This window comes from Pithys albifrons, chromosome 4 (genome assembly GCF_047495875.1).
Source record: "Pithys albifrons albifrons isolate INPA30051 chromosome 4, PitAlb_v1, whole genome shotgun sequence".
Taxonomy (NCBI): Eukaryota; Metazoa; Chordata; class Aves; order Passeriformes; family Thamnophilidae; genus Pithys; species Pithys albifrons.
In genome coordinates, this window is record NC_092461.1 from 79155598 (window position 1) to 79176570 (window position 20973).

At 36.8% G+C, this 20973-nt stretch overlaps 1 protein-coding gene across 2 annotated transcripts in view; it reads right to left on the reverse strand.

The window, feature by feature from the left end:
- LPIN2 (lipin 2) overlaps positions 1-20973 on the reverse strand; it is a 45104-nt gene that overhangs the window by 19123 nt on the left and 5008 nt on the right. Inside the window, exons 1-5 of one of the 2 annotated variants that reach the window (XM_071554741.1) lie at positions 16365-16715; positions 11216-11416; positions 8039-8134; positions 4919-5217; positions 956-1063 (exon numbers count right to left, since the gene is read on the reverse strand). In XM_071554741.1, the coding sequence (XP_071410842.1) occupies positions 956-1063; positions 4919-5217; positions 8039-8134; positions 11216-11416; positions 16365-16451 (791 nt within the window). In that variant the 5' untranslated portion in view covers positions 16452-16715. Of the gene's footprint in view, positions 1-955; positions 1064-4918; positions 5218-8038; positions 8135-11215; positions 11417-16364; positions 16716-20973 lie in introns of those variants that run through there. The other variant, XM_071554742.1, reaches the window with a different exon arrangement.

Below are 20973 nucleotides of genomic sequence, written 5' to 3' on the forward strand. Positions count from 1 at the left end.
AGACTAATCCCTGGAAATATGTAAACAAGAAGTATGAATCATCCCTCCCAGATATAACCTGCTGGTCTATGTGAGCTACGAGTTTTATAAACAGAAAACGAGTATCAGCCTCTATGCTACAATTATCTAGGTGATATAATACACACAACGATGTGTCAATCTTAGGGTCAAACACTGGTGACTGCTTTTCAGACATAAACCACAAACCTTTGGGGGACATCTGAAGACTACATCTCATGAAGTATAAATGAGGATGTGGTTGTCAGCCCAAAACATAAGAAGGAATGATAATGGGATTTCCTGTGCAACTGCTTCTGTTCATTAACCAACTATGCACTGGGGGAATTAGCAGGTGCTGGGTGTGGGCTGCTACATTCAGCTCCACCGAGGCCACAGTCCTGGAGAAGCAGAGAGATTATATGCACTTCAAAAAGTATTTTCTGAAGGTTCATCTCCTCTATTCTGCACTACTATCTACTGACACAAAACATGTACCTGAGCACCAAGCAGCTAATAAGCAACAGAGGGTATCACAGAAGGCTGACCAGTAATCCTCACTGACACTGTAAATGTGCCTGCTATGAGGCATATTCCTCAATCAAGCTGAAAAGCAGCAGAACTAGACACTTACCAAAAAGTTCAGATGAATCAAGATAGTACTTTGCATATTATGTGCAACACAGAAGCCCTTTCCTGTATATCCAATGTTCAGCAAAGATAAAAACTTTACCTTAACTACTTTTTCACTGGAGGGGAAATGATAAAATAAAGACAACTTTTTTTAATACAGAGTAGAGAAGAAAGTTCCCAAAGTTTCTAATTAGTATCAAATGTTCCATTTGATATCACAAACGTTAGGCAAGTTTGATAATTTTACAAATATGGGACACAGTGATTTTTTTTTAAAAATAATTATGTGTCATTATACATATGATGATCATACAAAGTGACTTACTTCTCCAGAGGTGACCAGTCACCATCAGATAAGGGGTAATGGTCTTTCGAGTGGTAGATCAAAGATTCTTTTTGTTCTTCACCCTTTGGTGATGAATTTGAGGATCCTCTGTGGAGATACATAAGACATCAAGTCAGCAATAAGAAATCTGCATTACTAATTCATATGTTATTAAAAATCCAAGATCAAAAGAAACTAGTATATAGCTTTAAAGGATTTGTTGTTTGCAAAACACTTCTATGTACCTTAAAATTCATTTTAAAACTATTATTACTTGAAAATATTGTAATTTAAAATCTACTACTCCTCTAAGTTAATACTGAAGAAATCACAATAGCATAAATAATATTACTCTATATGAGTACTCATATGTTATATTACTCTACACAGACAGATAATATTAACAAAATACATAGATGAACATAAATTTTTACATGTAACCTTTACTATGTGAATCTTACAATCACTGGAAAAGTTAAATAGAAACGCAAGTTTGACAATGCACATTTCACAAGTTAAAACCAGTAAGAAATCAGGGGTAGGTACCAGCCTCACAATTTACCAAGAGTTTACAAATTAACATCAACTACATGTAGATAGACCCAAAACCAATGAACAGTAAGACCCACTGAGCAGTCACACACCGTGTTTGACACAGAATTCTTTTTTAAACGTTTCCATCCTATGTACTTCAGATCTTTTTACAGCTTTGTGAACTTAACTGAATATATAGATATAACAACTGACTTGTTCTGAGGTTAGATCAAGAGCATCATGGCTAAAGAGTGGCTAAGAATAAGAGAAAGATATGCCTGGAATTTGAGTGCAAAATGCAACAGAAAGTATTTTAAGCCATCATTATGAAAGAAAAAGTATTTTTATTCCATAAGCAACACAGGTACAATGGATTTATTTTGAAAAAATAATGCTCATTTCTCTTATGGATAGAGAAAAGAAGATGTTTTGTCATTATCAAATACATAAATATTTAGAATTTACATGCTTGCTCAATACAGCCCATTGGACACTAAGCAGTTACAGTGATCTATCTCATTTGCACACGTCTTTCATTTGGAAGACAGTCTAGACTATGGTAAGTACTGAACTCTAAAAATGTGTTTGTAGCTCCACTTGTTACTCCATAGTAGTATTATGAAACCTGGTGATGCAGCCTGACTTAAGATGAGAGCTGCAGAGACTGTACATCCTTTGTATTCCTAAACCAACCTAAGTGTGACAGAAACATGTTTCATACTATCTTTGTAGGCAGTGCTAAGTTGCTCCAAACGAGGAAAAAGGTGTGATTGAACTAAGTAAACACATAAAAAATAATATTAGAGAGGTCCTCAATATTTTCACTTCAGAGGAGGGGCAAGATGACACACGGGTAGTACGGAACAAATTTTATTCACTGGAAGTTAGAAACAAAAAGAGTTCATATGGAGGACAAAAAAAAAATTAACCCACCAGTGGATATATCTAAAAGGTAAAAATCCAAATTCAGTCAAAGATTATTGAAAATAAGAGGGGAAAATTAGTATGTGTAACTTCAAGTTGCACTATCAATTCTAAGCTATTTATGTTGCAACATTTATAAACAGCACTGCCACTTCTCATCAACCACTTACCCAGTCTAAATAAACACATAAGGTTTCAGAGACAGGCAGCTACTTTAACACCCTTAGAACTGGAGAAATAATGCCCTCTATTTCTGCATGGTACACACTGTAATCTCTGTCCTCCTGGTTTTATTTTATGTAAGTCTAGTTCTACTAACATCTAAATCATAGCTGGAAAATACAAAGGACATATTTTTTTAAAAAGCTGACAAACATTTGGAAACAGATTTCTCCCAAGAAACAGGAAATGGCTTGTTTTCTGCTTGATAAGAATAGAACTAGATAAGAGATTACATACTAGCACCTGTGACTGAATTTTTGACCTTCCTGTTACAACATCAGCCTCCCTTCTCCTTTCTTAGTTTCACTGTGAAATGTGAACCTATGTCTAATCACAGTTAAGTTCCTATTTCTTCCTACTTTTTCAGAGCCACACATTTATAACTAAAATCAATCAAACATACAAACCAACCCTAAAAACAAACCACCAAAATAAGCCCAGCAAAATCCCAAACAAAACAAACCCACTAATATCACCTTACATACCCACACGGTTTGAAAGGAAGTCTTATGAATGTTTTTTCACAACTGTATCTTTAGCTGGGAAGAAAACAAGTGCCTGCCCATTGCAAGGCACTTTATTTCCTGCATTGGTAGCCCACTGGAATGACAGTATATGAACTCCACTAACAGAGTCACAAATCTACTGTCTCTGGGCCTCCACCACTACAGTGTATTCCAGTTCTTTATTTACTTGCTATTCACAAGAAAACAGCATCATTTTACAAAATCACCTTCTTTTCCGACTATGACACTATTCTGTGTCCAATAAGACACTTCTACAGCTGTTTCTACTTATTCATATAAAAAAACATAGCTCACAAATAAAAGGTTTTTTATTCCAAAGGCTACAAAAACCAAACCCAGAGTAATCTTTATGGAAACACCATGGTCTATTCAGCTATGACTAAACATTTGACATTTCGGTCAAACTTACAGTTTTTTATTCATCTCTACTCAGGTTATGATAACTGCCAGAACAGCAATTTGAATTCTAAGCACTGGATGAACACAGCCATTAGTAGCATGACATTCCTAAATTCTTCATACATTTGTAAAGATACATTAAACAATTCATGGGGTTTATTTTCTCTCCTTCTGTACTTGACAGTTATTTTTATTTTTGATGTTTTCACTATGACAAGTTATCGTTGTTTTAATAATCACATGCTGAAGTCTGAGGAAAGTACTTTCTTTTATAACACTGCAAAAATGGAAAAAAATCTTGAACAAAACAAAATGCCAATTCCCAGACTTAAACAGAGCAGTGAATATCTAAATGACAATTCATTGACATAAATATGAGAGTAAAAAAATAAGGTAAGTAAACTAAGAAAGCCACAGACACTCTAGAAAACACTTTATCCAAAATCCAGATTTTATTTGTTGTGTTTCACATGTGATAACAGATTCCTGTTTTTCTGTTGCAATAAGCTTTTTGGCTTCTACTTACTTCATTTGAGACTTCCTTGAAGGCCCATACTGACGGAGTTTTTTCAGTTATACTTTGCTCTCTTACATTAAAACATTCTTGCCATTCCCAGACTAGATCTTGAATTTATTCAGAGAGTACTACATTTACAACAATGCTGTCCAATAAAGCATTCTTAGCTTTCTCTGAAAACTAAGTCCTGATAAGTAGGCCTTTCCCAGATTTTAGGCATTTATTTATATACTTGACAGCTTTCTTGTATTACCTTAATCTTTCCTGTTACTCATATAAACTTGAGCTTATTAGTATGTGCTACCACTTCAGCACAAGCTCCACTTTACTAATAGTTTATCCACTTCAAACTTCAGCACTTGTTTTTCCCCTCCTCTTTACACACATGTAAAGAATTCTCTTTACTAATGTGAAGAACATTCCCTGATGCAGTTTTCAATTGCCAAAGTAAACTTCAAGTTACAGAGAAGTCAAATTCAGGTGTATTGCACTACAGGCACTCCACACGGCAGTTTATGTAGAGGTTACCACAGACAGCAGATCACTCTGCCTCGTGAGAGGAATTACACTGAAACCTTCTCAGTGACACAACAGATGGTGACACTACTTCTTTATCAGAATGGGCTTAATTACATTTCACATTCATTAAAAAAAGGCCCAACCTGGAAGATTCTGTAAAGATTTGTAAGATACCAGTTTGGAGTTTTGTTGTTTGCCTGAGGAAAAGCCTTGCCAGAGCCTACCAAAACTTATGCACTGCTTGCATAGAGGAAATGTACAAGTCAGCTTTTAAATGTTCAGAGAACAGTGAAGGCAGTCAGCAACTAGCTGAGAGTTTACCTTAGAGGTTGAACACTTTTTTCATCATCTGAGCTAATCTCCATTTCGAAAATCTCTTCAGTCCCAGTAGAAGAGACCTGGTCTTCCTTCCTGCTATCTTGTTTGTATTTCTTTCTTCTTCTTTTTTTCTTTTTCACAGAACCTGGGGTGAATACAGTCTCTGTTTCTGCAGAGTGTGGAATTTCTGAGTTTGCACATGTCCTCTCATTTTCACCTGATTTCAAATGATTGTCAGTGTCTTTAAAAAACTGGTCTTCAGTGGGTATTGGAGACGTTGCCAAATATGCAGGAACTTTTTCCTTAAAAAAGAAAAAAAGAACAGACTATTTCTTTACTTTGTTTCATGCACACAGCATAGCTGTCAGCTGCAGATTAACCCTTGTATCAGTATTTAGACACAAAACCATACAGCAGCCCAGTGGTATGAAGCTGATAACCCAAAATGAACCAAATTCACTAGAGTGATTACAAAAAGTTCAAAAAATGCATATTAGTATACTTACCGTTTCAGATATAAACAACCAATTTTGCCAGCAAAGCAAATACCCAGTCAGTGGGAACAACCAGTTCCAGCAACCTTTCTTTCGATTTCAATTTCTCCAACCCTCTGATCAACTTGGTAGCTCTCCACTGGGCCCTCTCCAATTTTCCATGTCACTCCTGAACTGGGGAGACCAGAACTGTTCCAGATTTGGTCTAACATACACCAGGCTGAGCAGGACAACCCCACACCCCTCCATCTACTGGCTGTGCCGTTGCTGATGCAGCCTGGGGCACTGGTGCCAGGGCTCACTGCAGGCAGCTGATGCAGAGATGCATTTCACCCACTCAGACCTCAGCCTGTACTGCCGGGCAGGGTTCCTCCAAACCACATGCAAGACTTCACATGCATCTTGGTTACATCTTGTATGAATCTTGCTGATCCAGCCTGCCAGGTTGGTTCTATACTGTGGCTCTTGTTTCTGACCTGTCAATCCCTCCTCCCAGTTCCGTGTTTCCCACAAAATTGGTGAAGGTGCATTCAGTCCCGTCATCCATGTCAGGCACTATTTATGCAACGTATCTTTCAAAAAGAAAAACTCAACTATAATTTACTCATGTTAAAACCAACTTACAACCAACCAACCCTCAGTTAATTACAACCCACTGCCCTTTGAAGGAAAAGCTGTAAGCTTTAAGTTTATTTACATCATAACAAGAAACTTAAAAGACATTGACACCTAAACTGAAAGAAACACACTGCTAAGGGTCAAAGTGAAAGAAAAGTAGAAGATAATGGAATTTGCATAGAGAGTAGTAGTTGTTATGGGACTCAATTTCATGGTCTAGAATAGAATTACAAGATGCCTATTATATGCAGATTAGTCAGGAACCACATACACTGTGATGAGAAACAGCCAGAGCACTGATAATACTTTTGATGTGTTCAAGGTCCTATGAGCTATTACTTAATATTAAATGCAATTTTTCCATTGAGTTAAGAGTTATGGACCAAATTTTGTTCCTCTGGTTGTACAGTAAAATGGAGAAAGGGCAACAAAATACAGCTTTATATGGCCCTGATGACACAAAGATTCTGCATTGGGAAAAACCTCCAAATAAAATGACAGCACCTAAAATAAATATTCTACACAAGTAGTGACAAATAATCAAGAATAACAAAATAAATTGAAAAAAACTCTCAAGAAAAGTTAAAACTAGCTGAAAAATAGTCCTGATTTACACAGAGGTGAGTAGTATTACTTCTGAGTGTCAAGCTGTGAAAAACTGACTCTATGAAAGAACATTTCTGAATTTAAAAAAAAAGTATCAGTGAGAGCTTTATGTTTTATACCTTAAGCATAGACTCACGAGGTGATCAAGGACATGCTGATCAGATGCAGAAAAATATGACCAAATATTAACTCCGTTTTGCTTTGTAGCAGAATCAGTCCATAGTTTCAGCAGGAACTACCAGCTTCCAAGAACACTTTATACACAGATAAGGCACTCTTGTTATAAATTAAAACTAAGCAAGTGCAATGGCTCCTTTAAAACATTGTGCTGGGGACAAAGGCAGTGGTTATCACCCTGGCTTTCTGAAAGTCATAAGACTGATCAGTTCCCATCAATGTTTGACAGCCTGTATCTATAAAAATCTGCTTTCAGTTTTTATTTGAATCACAGTGTATGCTAAACCAGAACACAACCTTTCTTTTACTTAAATGTTATGAATTTCCTACCCCAAGTTATCATGCTTATTTTCTCCTTCCACTTTAAATTGTGTTTTACTCTTTTCAATAAAAGAGCTTCCTCTGATCCCTCATGGTAAACAAGTAGCAACCTAAACTAAAAAGTGGATCAAGCTCATTTCCTTGAAAGACAGATTGCTAATGACAACAGGAAGTTAACACTTCACTGGAACAATTTTTTTCCTCTCTCTTCTATTTTCAGTAATCCTTTTGGAACTTTGTATTTAGAACTCCTTTCCTCCAGTCTTGCTGAAAAATGACAATAGATTCAGAAGTGATCAAAAGGAATGCTCAGGACTGACCAATACTGCGATTATACAGCTCCCACAGGCTTAGGAAATCAGACTAAAACTGAATCATTATTCCTGTTTTTAGAGGCTTATTAGCTTCCAGTTGCAATAGGTTCTTGAGATATTAATTACTGCATTATACAGGAGAAATTCTCAAGTCAAAGAAGTTACTGTTAACTGGTATAAGTTTCATAAATAAAATTGTGAAAAACTGGGCTAAAATTAGGAAAAATTAAGAATATGTCAAAAAAATAAACTACCTTTATTAGTAGAGACCAGTAGCATAAACTGTGAGAACTTAAGGCAAAAATCATTGCAAGACTGCAGTCAATATGAATAAACTAAAACAAAATTAAAAAAATTCAACACACCTTTCAAAAAATGCTCTAATAAAAATAATTTGCTACGTTATTATTCCTGGTAGGAAAACTGGACGAAGCATGAAGGATCTTGGCAGCATATGAAAATAATGCTAAATTCAGTGACAGAAGATCTACCTTTCATGGAAGTTATGATACTGACAACACTGAATTAAGCATTTTCAACACATTACTGTGTTAATACAGCATTGCAGTAATCAAGAAGCACAAAGCCCTTACATTTTCCTCCTCCGTTTCTTGCACGAAGAAAGCTTCTCCATTGTCACCCAGTTTCATATGAAGATCAACAGCATCGCCATTGATTTCTATATCAATCTGTGGAGAGAGACAATTTATTGTAAATAACTCATCATGGCCTGACCTCATGGCCCACTTAGCTCTGAGGGTAAACTTGGTTCCATTGTATAATCACGTCTCTCCTCTCTGCTTTCTGAAATAAGTCTGTTACAGTAAGTTCAGTTTGTTCACCTGCAAAATACAACACAGTCCCAGCAGAGAGCCTAACACCTAACCAGGAAAATAAGAAAAAAAATCCAAACAAACATACAAAGACAGACTCTTGTTCAAGTAATTTGTAGAGTTAGAAGCATAAATAATAATTATTGATCTAGTCTTTATTTCAAGGAAGAATGACTGAGACTGTTCATGTTCATATAATTGAATCTCAGTCTGAATTGGGGCCTGGTCTGACTCTGAATCCTGAATATCGGAAGTTCCACCTGGAAGAGTCCTGAAGGAAAGCTTTGTTTGAAATTGATACGGACTTGTCAAAGTTATTTCTGCAACTCAGTTAACGATCCAGACATTCCTGCTCATGAGTTTATGGGTACATGACACAGGATCACAACCCTTCTGCAATCATACTGCTTTTGTCAGAGAAGAATGTTTTTATTACCCTAAAAGTGTATTTTAACTTAGATTACATTGCACAGTTGGGAGAGATTGTTCTTCCCCACATGTATGAAATAAAAGAAAAAAAACAAATCTATTTCTAAACCAAATGTACTTTACTTTCTCCTTTCTGTGAAATCTTGGGTACCCAGGTAAGTTCCATTACAAATTTATCCAAACAAAATGTATTCCATTTTCAGATAAAACGATTTTAGGTTTTTTTCTGCAAATCTGCTTATCAAATGGTATCTCCATATTGGCATTTAGTCCAGCTAATTAAAAAACATTTAATACACATCAGATAGAACCACAACAGACTTGCCTTACTGCAGAAAAGGCCAATGACATTTCAGGTTATGCATAATTTAGAAACAAAGGAGACCAAGTTAAAGACTGTTAGTGCTATGAGATATCAAACATGTACATTAGTCAAGTTCTAGTTTCCTGTCAATACAAAACAAGAAGTTATACCCCAAGCCAATTCATAATGTGGTATGAATGTGGCACTGTGAACTCATGTTCCTAGTCAGTTACAATGACAGGAAAAGGACTCAAAACCAAAAACGAACTAATTTTAAGTTGGACTGCCAAGGAAAAAAAAAACAACAACAATACAGCACCACAGTGCTATGCATCCATGTATCCTAGTGTGCTCTATTATTCTACTATTTGTGAGAATAAAACCATTATCCAAGGAAACCAAGTCACGGGAGATGACAAATTACAAGTGAATAACCAAATATGCATGAGTAGTACAACCAAATCCTGAAGACTTTCCACCACAAGAACTGAATCATTTTGATCTGAAAATCCTGTTTATGTCACTACTGAACACTGTTTATCCTTAAGATATTTTCTTGGATTTCCAATTCAGCAACATGAATTTGAAACAAAATCCCTTTTTCCGATTCTGATTTAGATAAACATTTCTACTTTTAGCACTTATACCTCGTTCTGCTTTCTGGGGACTTCAGTGTCTGTATCTTAAGATGAAGCACAGGGATGCATACTTTGTGTTCCCGTACATTTTAAGACTACCAATTGATGTTGGCCTCATAATATACCAGAGAAAAATGCATACACAATGCAGTAACAAACATTCAGCTGACTATTGAAGGAACTGTATGAACAAAGGACAGAGAGAGCCAGAAGCAGCAAGTCATCCACACAAGCAAAACCTGAGACCTAATCTGACAGTCAAGAGGCACCAAGAGTAGATGTTTCTACTATTAAACAGCTTTTTAGAGGTACCCAGAAGCTGAAATCCTCTTAAATTTGGTTCAGTTACTCAAAAGTGTAATTAAAGATATTTAACAAAGTCAACTTCCAGACCACTTCTGCTCTAAGTGTATCTCACTTGCTGAGACATCACTAAAAGAACAGCTATACCACCCCTCTGGTAGCTTGTTGAAAACTGTAATGTTCTGTTCTGTTACAGAACTGTTCAGGAAAATCAATTCTTTGTCATCAATGTGCTCATTAAGAAAAACACTAGCAAGAAAGAATCAAAATAAAAAATAACTAAACACAAAATCTGCTACTAGCCTGTGTTACTGTGATAAACAAACAACTTTAATGCATGTACCTCCCACTATCGACCATTAAGAAAAAGCTCTTCTGGTTTCAGTTTATTCTCCTTTTACAAACAAAATATAAAGATTCCTGCAATGGCCATTAACTACTGAAAAAAGCAACATATAATCCTGCAGTTTTATGTTCTATGCAAATCAATCCATGTTTTGGTAGCACAGCCACATGCCATACACAGTATTCCCTATTGACAGTGATGTAAAGTTACCCACATCAGGTCCATTTTCCAGTCAAATTTACAACCCAATCCAACTCACTCCCTGGGCCTGATTAACAAATCCTATGGGAAAGGGATGGCAGGACAATCTGCCTGGGTAGTACCACCCTCTCAGGCTGGCTAGACAGGAAGTTCCACCAGGTTCTCTTTCAAACACACCCACACAGGCATGAAGCTTCAGTCCCCGTCCCCGTTTTTATTTACTTGTGGATATTATTAACTGCATTTTCTACTGCACATCAGCCTTGAACAGAGCTAAGAGTAGCAATATTTATGACAGGCCACCAAGACGTAACACATGCTCTGTGCGAACCTCAGATATTCCAAAACGAGTTGCTTACATCAGGGATTAGTTAAACAGCATTAAGCACTTTTTCCCAGCATACTTTAATAAGTAAATAAATAGCCTCGTGTAAACATTTTAAGACTGAAGTCCTTACGTTTGCATTTGTCTTCCTGCAGAGCTCCAGAGCTCCCAGGCTTTTCTTTTACAGCACTTTTTCACAGTTCTTAGATTACCACAAGAAGTTCCGCTTTGCATTCCAAAACAACCACTCTGAACAGAGTATTGAGCAACTGCTCTGTACTGCATTGGTCCTCCAACTGGGAATGTGGGGAGATCAGGAAGGAAGGCAGAAGATAAAAAAGGGAATGCAGAGGTTTTCAAAACGTTTTTTTCAACGACTTTCTGAACTTACCACTTTTTCTTTAGAGCGCAATACCCCAAGCTTCCCAAATCGGACATGGAAAGGAGAACACTGGAATGTACCATCCTGTTGCCGGACCACAATGACATCAATGCACCCTGAAAGGGTTGCTTGATTAATGCCTTTGTACAGCTCCTTCACAGTAACCAGGACTTGCCCTGCAAGTTGTCCTACGTAGTTCATAGTTTGAGACTACGGGAGAAAGAAAAAAAAAAGTAATTTAAAACACATGAAATATTTTTAATCAATTTTTAAAAAGCATTTCAACAGATGTGCAATGCCATTTATCAATTACTGTAACTATTGTAACAGAACTTTGAGCCAATTTTTTTATTACTAAAAGACTCCAGAGTTATAATACCTATTCTTAATAGTTTATCAACTCGAATCTATGATTAATTAAACATTTCACAGAAAATTTTGAAGCATGTCAGTTTTAGACCTCAAAGACTGGATGTAAATAAGTGTTGCTTAATAACTCAGTTAACAAAAAAAATTAATTCTGTGAGGACTGCCTATTTAATACAACTGGTCCTTTACTGAAAATGGGATACATAAGGGTACGTAAGGATGCAAAAATTCTTAGAAGTCAGGAAAGTCCATGTAGAGCATACAGCAGGTAACTCTTCCTTTATAGCTCTGTGTTTTAAAAATGGTTGAGTCACCTTAGAGAAATTATCAAATTATGTAATGGGAGAGAGGAGATACACACATTAACAGGATAAACAAGAGCAAAGAACAATTTATTCAATATTCTGTCTGTCCATTAAAAATACTTCAGTAAATGAATGAATTCTGAACGAGTGCAGGTCTTTCAGACCAAGAATACAATGTGAACTGTGACTGCCAATAAGAAATGAAAACTTAAAAAATCTCAGAACATTTGAACTTTAATAAAAGAAGAGGGAAAACTGGGCAATTGCTCTAATAGAAATCTGAGTGCAACCCTTCCTTATTCTGCCATCTCCTGCCTCTCACACAAAAGAGCTACAAGATCCTTTCAAGAACATCCAAGCAACTGCATGCCTCTGAAGTCAGGGATATTATTTGGGAGAACAAAGAGCCAACAAGCAAGACACAGAATGCTGAACAAATATCAGGACTTAAATTGCAAAAAATCTATTTTGGGATAATATTTCTATTAAAAAAATAGACAAACTGTGGATTTGCTATTCTATTTTTATTAGTCTCTGAACAAGGTTTAAGATTTTTCTTAATGCCTCTAAACAAAATTGTACCACATTACAAGCGTTCTTCCTACTGGTACTACTTTCATTATCTAAGTAATTCATTGATTATTTTTATTCTGAGCCTTCAGTCTTCCTTACAGGAACACAGGACATCTCACATTTACTCAAAAGGATGGTATCTAACAGTACCAATATGATTGTAAACACAAAAGAAATCTAAAACTACTTTCACAGACTTAGAGCAGCTACACAAAAACTTTTCTCCATCTTAGGCTTCTCATACATTACCCAGTCATATTAATAATGTTGGAAAAAAATTCCTTCCTGTTCTCCAGACTTACAAAGCAAGGTGAAGAGTTTCCAATACAGATTCAAAACTGTTTTAAAACTATTCACAGAATTACTATGCTAAATAACATACTAGAGAATTTTACTTCCATAGCTTTTGTACAATATGGTTAATGAAGACAAAAAGAACAGACTGCCACCGAGTGATTACCAAGATTAGCAAGATGGACTCTCTATCAACATTAGTCATTAAGTTAATTTCATCTCTAAGTGCCTTCATGTACAGCTATAAAATTGACTGCTTGCTAGTGAAGTGACAGCTCACTCTTGCCAAAGAGGGAAGGTCTCACTTTAACCTTTTCTCATCTGACCCTCTTAATGAGCTGATTTTAGCTCACTGACACAACTGGTAGAAGTCTACCTTTTTTTTTTAATTGTTGTTGTTTGTTTCAGTGGGTTAATAAGATAGATTAGCTCACAATAAGAACATGACTAACACCAGAGTCATGAGGCACAGAGCAGCCCCAGAACGCAGAAAAAACCAGAGGCTGGGGCAGGGAACTTAAAAGTATCTTCCCTTTGGCAAGTAAGGTATTTGCTGCATCTCATGGAGCTGTGACCCAAGACAAAGAGGCAGCAATATCTCTGCTTTACTATTCAAGCAATTAATCTTCCCCTACACAATGACAGACAACTCTAATCTCAATCTTACAAAAAAATTCTCTAACACATTGTCATTATCATTCACAGTTATACCGTGGCCACTTCCAAGAGCAGGCCATGATAGAAGCTTACAAAGAAAAGTTGATTTCATGTCACCAAGGAGACAGTTTGTGAACAAACTTCAATATTTGACACAATCAGGAATAAAAGTCCTTCACAGAATCTCCATTCCATATATCTCATTTCAGTAAACAGGATTTGAGAAGTGGGCATTAGCAAGGAATTCTCTCAGATTTCAGTAGTGACTTTGTAAAAGAGCATAATTTCACACCATCTGCTAAGAATTGAGTGCAGATGACAAATAATCTAATTTTTGTCACATATATGCTAACCAATCCTGTCTAACCACAGGAAATGACCAAAAACTCTATGCAAGATGAAAGAATTCAGCCATTTTACACATATTCTCCCTTTCCTGTAGCAAGAATACCCTGTAGCAATGTTATCTTTTCTACAGATACCAGTTACGTTTCTGTAGCTCACAGCACAGCCACTTCTATGATTGTTCATACACAGAATAACCTCTTACACGTGAAAATTAATAACTGCTTCACTTTTAAGTTCGTAACTTTTTCACTTTTATATGTGAAAAAGTTACAAACTTTTGAACCTACTAAGTATTGAAAACATTGCTTATTAGGAAAGAAGCTTTTAATGATCCAAGTCTTAATGTAGATACTGTTTTGTACATTGTAAGTAAACAAAACTGCAGATAGAGGTAATAAACTAACCGACATTATTGCTTATCAGGTTGCAGTTCAGCTTTTAACGTAATAGTTCACTTTGCAAGATAAACATGTTATATAAGAAGGTTCAAACTGTGACAAGAAAATGAAGCGTCACTGAACACCTGAGAAATGGGACTATCTCAAACATCAACAGAACTTCAGCTGGGAGATTTTAAAATCTGGGGTTCAGGATTTGGTTTGGGTTTTATATTGTTGGAAAACCTGTGGTGAGCAGTACTGAATCTGACTAGAGAGGAACAGTGTAAAGTGTATTGTGTTAATTCTGGGAAATGCAACAGAAATAGTCTGATCACAGAATAACCAGTAAGACAAAGTATTTCCTTAATACACTACTTATTTCATGCTTAATAAACATTTCTTAAATGTTGCCTTGAAAGCAGGGACAGTATGCCTTCCTAACCTGCTATAAGAACCTAAAAAGCATGCTTATTTCCAGTTCTGAAATTCAAGACGGAAGCCTAATGGAAAAGACAAGTGAAGAAAGGGCAGTGCAGTAGTACTTCACAATATTGTTTAACTCTTTAAGATTTATTTCTTTTGGTATCCAGAGTCTGTACACTGCCTGATGCAGTCAAATTCCAAAACTCTGCATAAAAGCTCAGTTAATACAGCTCACTCCTACTTATTCTTCTCGAATAGCAAATTAAAAGGCTACGAATACCTGAGGTATCAAAGCAGAAAAATCACTATTTGTGACTTCTGAGGCTGCAGAGAGATTGATTTTTGAGTGTTTATGCAATACTACCTAGTTTGCAAAAATTCTTATAGCTGAACACATTAGTACCACTAAGCTAAGTCCAACTGTAATTGGAATGGGGAAAAGAATCTCTCTGTCATATGATAAAAACATTATTTTCCTGGCAAGAAGCCATTACACCTCAAAAGACAGAAACTGAAACTGCTTTGGTTTTTTGGGTTTGTTTTTTTTTTGAAAGCATAAAACCAAATGCAAAATAAGAAAATATCTATTTCAGAAGTCTAATAACTAAAATTCTGTTCCTCCATCTATAAAATAACCAAATTAGTTAACCTAAAATTCTCCCTTCATATACTGCTTGATTTCCTCATGTCACAGCAATGAGGAATACAATGGCTCTCAGAAATTATGATTAAACAGTGTTCCACCTCAGAGTAAGTCTCTAACACACACTACATGACAGACAGCTGAACTTTCAAAACTCATTACCAGGAAAAGCTTACACTGGGATAACCTGAGCAGGAGGTTTTGTGGATAGGAATTATATTTCTGTAGAATTAACAAAGATGTTATTTTGGCTGCTCCAAGACCAACACATTTTCTTGTACAATTTTTTGATGTTATTCAGTAATATCCATATACAAGGGCAAGATATAATCAAAAGTCTGCCCACAAATTGGTGTTTCCTGTGTATTTGGAGTACTGCCTTAGCAATGGTAAACTGCATTTTTTGGGCTCTTAAAGCCAACACCTTTTATACAAGTGCACCCATATGAACATGAACAAATTCCTCGTTTGCCAACAGAAAGAGTGGCAGTGACTCAAAGGCAAGCTGTCAGATTGCTCTACAGAGCTACAGCTTCAGAGGGCATGAATTTTAACTATCACTCAAAAAAAAGTTACTTAAATGCAGATCTTAGCTTACAACAGGGTAGATATTCATACAGCCTATTTATTTTGAGCTACATTTTTAGAAGATTAAAAGACAGTCTAATGCCACATGATGTAAACAGCAAAGAAGTTGTATTTGATTCAAGAGATTAGGTAGAAAAACAAAATAAAAACCATGCACGGCAGTGGTTTACCTCAATTTATCTCATTTTGTCTATATTTGCATATACATTTTTTTGAGGCAGAAGCTTTCCTTAAGCAGAGAAAATCTTTAGCAAGTGTTTTACTAGTTTCTATTTTACACTGAGAAAAGAATAAGGGGAAAAATGACCCTGTCAGACAGGACCGCTGCAGCATCAGGTCTATTCAACAAAAACCTCTTTGCTCCTAAGTAAAGATTTTAACTGGGGATTTAGAATTGCTCCTAGTACTGCACAGAGCACTTATGGAACAAAAATGGGAAACAAAGTCTGCTGAATGCCTGCATAAGGTCTTCCATTATACTATATACACTATTAAATGAAGTTGGTCAATCTTTATAATTGTAACTGTGCTATAGGAAATCACACACCCCTACTTAGTCATAAATCTGTCAAACTCACCAAGATTCCAGAAGGAACCTTTTCATGGGCAGCAACATCACTTCTACTGGAGCCATCTTCAAAAACATTCTTTTCTGAGAAACTCATCTCAGAAAACAGGAAACTAACTTTCCACAATACAGGTAAATGCAAAAATTACAGTCATAACAGAATGTTGTAGCAGCATTTCTTCTCTTTCCACAGAAGCAGAAGAATTTTGTAAATCTTCTGGTCTCTTAGAGAAAACTGCTTGGTATACTTTCCCACGCAGTACTATGATAAAAAGGAAGTGCTTCTTTAAGAAGGTTCAGTTAGAAACTCCCTCACCAATAGGCTTTGCTTGAAATGTCACAGCCCCCTTGCACGCTCTGAGATAAGTAATAACATGGGCAGACTTTGCCATGTGTTTGCACTGATAGGTAATGATCTGGGTTTGCATCATGTCACGTGACTTCAGCTGAAGCTCCCACAAAAACAGGGATTTGGTTAATGATTCTTAAGCAAAGTCTACAATAGTTCACTCAGAGACTTTTCACCCACCCACTGTTGCAACCTCCTCCACTGGTAAAGCATTCAAAGTCCTGGTTCAGCCTGTGCACACCGAGTTCAGGACTGGCTGCCGCTCCATGTGCTGCTCCCTCTGCGGATGCATCGCTGCGGTGGCCAGTCAGGTGTCATACAACACAGCTCACGGCATTGCAGGGTCTGGGATTTGGGGGCTGTTTGCCTCCCTTTTGGAAACTGCATTATAATAGTAAAGAGATAACTGATCTAGTAGCAAGTTTATACTTAGCCATAAAAAACCAATGCACAATAAAATAAACATTTTTTCCCCCCTGTGGAAATTTTCTTAAATAAAAGCAGTATCATTTGAGCATGTGGACAATACATACAAGCTTTCTGTATAGCGAGTTCCACGAATCACGGAATCACAGCCTATTCTGAGTTGGAAGGGACCCACAAGGATCATCGAGTCCAACTTTTAAGTCAATGGCCCACACAGGGGATTGAACCCATGACCTTGTCATTATGACAACCAAGTTTTAACCAACTGATGACTGAGAATAAGAATTAATTTTTCATCTGAGAAATTCTGAAATATCATTACTTCTCCAAATAATATAATGGATACGTGAAGTAACTGATGAAGAGCAGTAGTATAAGGAAACAATTTTCTCCCTGAATGGGAAAGACATTCTCTGAGGACCATCAATATTCCCTCAACATAGACACATTCTCATTATCCTAAACCCATGTATCTCCTTCCCATTCCCCACAGGATTACTCAGTGTCTGCTCAGAACACTTCACAGGAGTGCCTCTTGAATTACAAGCTAAAAAAGTAATCCAGGACACTATTACTACCTCCACTCTATCATCCTCTGAGTAAATTCATGCATTAGAGACTGATGCAAGGACAGTGAATCCCATTATTGGATGCAACCAAAGGGCTTGTAGGTTTTCATAATAATTAATGAACCACACTCAAAGCCAAAACTAAATGAGTCTTGATGACAAACTCCTAAACTGAGTCTTGGGATTGCCATGTCTGCAGTAAAGTTCCAATGAACTGCCACATCTCTGGGCCCTCTACCATAGACTAAGTTTGTATTTAACGAGGCACTTCACAAGAAATCTGCTGGGTTGTCAGCAAACACAAGTATTTTCAGAGGATATATTAAGAATTGCTAGACACACGCAAATTTCCCCTGTATTCATCATTCCCTTATCATGTGTTCTCCGTTAAAATATGGTACAAAACACACAGTTATGAGCAAAATGGAAACCAGATTTGTAAGCCAGTGCTTCTGTTCAAACACTTTGCACTTGGCTTTATGCTGTAGGGGGGGGGGGGTTGTACTATTTTCTGTGGTGATATCAATTAAATTTCCTTATTTTCCAGTATTTCAGACTGACACTATTTTCTTCAAAACTTCTAAATGTGTCTTAGAAAATAGATTCCTAGAATACAGAGGGAAAAGTTGTCACTGCAGTAAGGTAAGATTTAGGCAGCTAATAAGCTCTGCATATTTAGTCTCCTTGTCTTTTATTTCTCACTATTAATAAAGTAAGTAAAATATAATTCCTGCTAAGTAAGTTCAAGCACTATGTTATTTACCTACAATTTGCACAGGAAAATTAGCTTCAGTTTTGAAAAGCAAATGCCTCAAATTTGGAAGTCTTAGAAGCAACGTTTTCCATGCAACCTTAATGAAACTTGTTGGTGTAGGTAGATTTTACTGTGGTTTAGTCTCAGAAAGCACACATGCATTTTTTTCATTAGCCTCATCAAACTTAATACTACTGGCAAGGTTTGATCACCACCCTACTGCCTTTTCTTGATCTGCTCTTTGTGAGTCTACATATCTTATCCTGTTGCTCATTAGTCAAAATCTCTGACGGGAAATAGGATTCTATTTTTAAAAAGTACTTTTCTATAACAATCTTCATAATGTATTTGATTGCATTTCATTTAGTTTTACAGCATCTTGGAGATGGAGTATTTTTTTCAACTATGCAATGGACAATTCAGGTCAGATTAGGAATTAAACATACAAGGGGTTTTAGCACAGTTACAACTTCATTTTTCAGATTTTCCCTCCTTTTCTTACTTCTTTTCAAAACATTTTTTCAATAGGCTACATTTGTAGTTGCAAATCAGATTTACATATCCCAGATGGTCATTAAAAAGAAAAAGCCTGATTGCCTGTGAAAGCCACATTTTAGTGATTTGATTGTACTGTACAGGAGCCACAGAATATGTGTATGTATGTATGGCCAAACTTCATGAATGAAGCTTTGGGAAGGGCTCTCCCCACGTGCCCTTCCAGCCTGCGCAGTGGATTTTTTAGGTGAGGCAGAGCGTGCGCAGAACTGGCCCCACCATTTAAGTCCTGAGGTCCATTTGCCACGGCCGAGCGAGCTTGGACAGTGACAGTGAAGTCCTCGGGACTGTCACAGCCCCCGGTACTAACTGGGGCTGACACTGCTGAGCATTCGAGATGGGATGGGATGGGATGGCAGGGAGGCATTGAACTGCCAGGGGACGGTCCCACTGAGACTCGAACTCAGGTCCTTGGGATTCAGAGTCCAGAGTGCTCTCCTTTACACCACGGGACTGCAGAATAAGCGTGGTGAAGAAACAGCTCCAGGACACTTCCCCATACAGGACCTTCGTCAGTGTGCGCCATTCTAAGTTCTGGAAGGAAGGAACAGAAATCCTAAAGACATGACCTTCTATGAGCACACAATCCCAAATCAGTCAGAGAGCAGAAAAAATATGCCAAGACAAATGAATGGACCAAATCCTTCTCTAATTAACATATCCTAATAGATAGGGCAAGTACAGGACAACCTTTGTTAATGTTCCAATTGTCTCCATCCCATCGTGTCCCACGTAATTCTATTTATTATCAACAAAGACTTTGGCACCACAGTTCTCAATGCCAGGATGGGGTGTGACAGTTCTCAGTCTTGCACCCCATCATGATATTGTAAGAGGTCCTTTCTCCCCCTTCTCAACTCAGATCCCAAAATTCCACCACACCTTTTTATTTTCATGCATTTTTCATGGATTTATATTTTGCCTATAGAGTCCAGACAAAGTGGAGGAGTTTCCAATTCCCCACAGAAATGAAAAGCACTTTCCTGTGCACAAGTTCTTGATCCTAACCCTGATGTGAAGGATCTGCTTAACAAAACTGGAAATAAAGTTCTGCTCATTTCAGATTGTGTTAAAACACATTCAATACAACAACTCCGATACTTAGAAGTGTAAAGGTCTATCCATTCGTGACATGTACTTTTAAACACAATTCAAAGGTTAATAATTTTACTAAAATAAACCAAATTTAGACATGAATAACAGAAGACCACCTGCCCCAGAACCCTTCTGAAAGGGACTCAAGAATTTTTCTAAGAGAAGACAGCTAGAACTTTTACTCTAGTGGAGTGGAAACATACAAAGTGTCACTTGTTCAAAAAGTGAATATACTTGCTAAAATGTTCCACATAAAAGCTGAAGGAAGCTAAAATACAACTTGGAATAAAATTTTCTAGCTTAGCAAATTACATGCAATTAAAAATGAAACTCTGCTCAATAACGTGGAAAAATACTACTGGGCAGTGTTACCTGTTTTTACCTGTGAATCCCAGCTTCATAAAAAATAAAAATAATGAAAAAGCCGATCACAAGTGATAATAGCAGGGAACAAGAATCCAAGCAGTTAACAGATGTTAGAGAAATACTAGTGATACAAAAGCAACGTATTGTTCACTAAACTAGTGGTGAAAACAGAATAAAATCAAATTACTGGGTTTCCACCTAAGATACAAAACGGTAAATTCAATGCCTTCAAGATTTCCTGTAGGGTGAAATCAGGAACCACTAAATATCAGAGTATTTTTCAGGGCAACTTAAGTACTTTTTTATCACCAGGAAAAGAAGCAGCAAGAAAGGAAACCCTCAGTTTATTTGGAGCTGGCCCTTTCACAATATGTCAACAGTCAGATCTACCACGAATCATCTGATTCCAGTGTTATGGTGTCTGTCTTTAAATTAATTTGAGAATTTTCTTTTTTTTTTAAGTTACCTTTTTTGTCTCTTTAGAAAGGAACAATAATGAGGACAA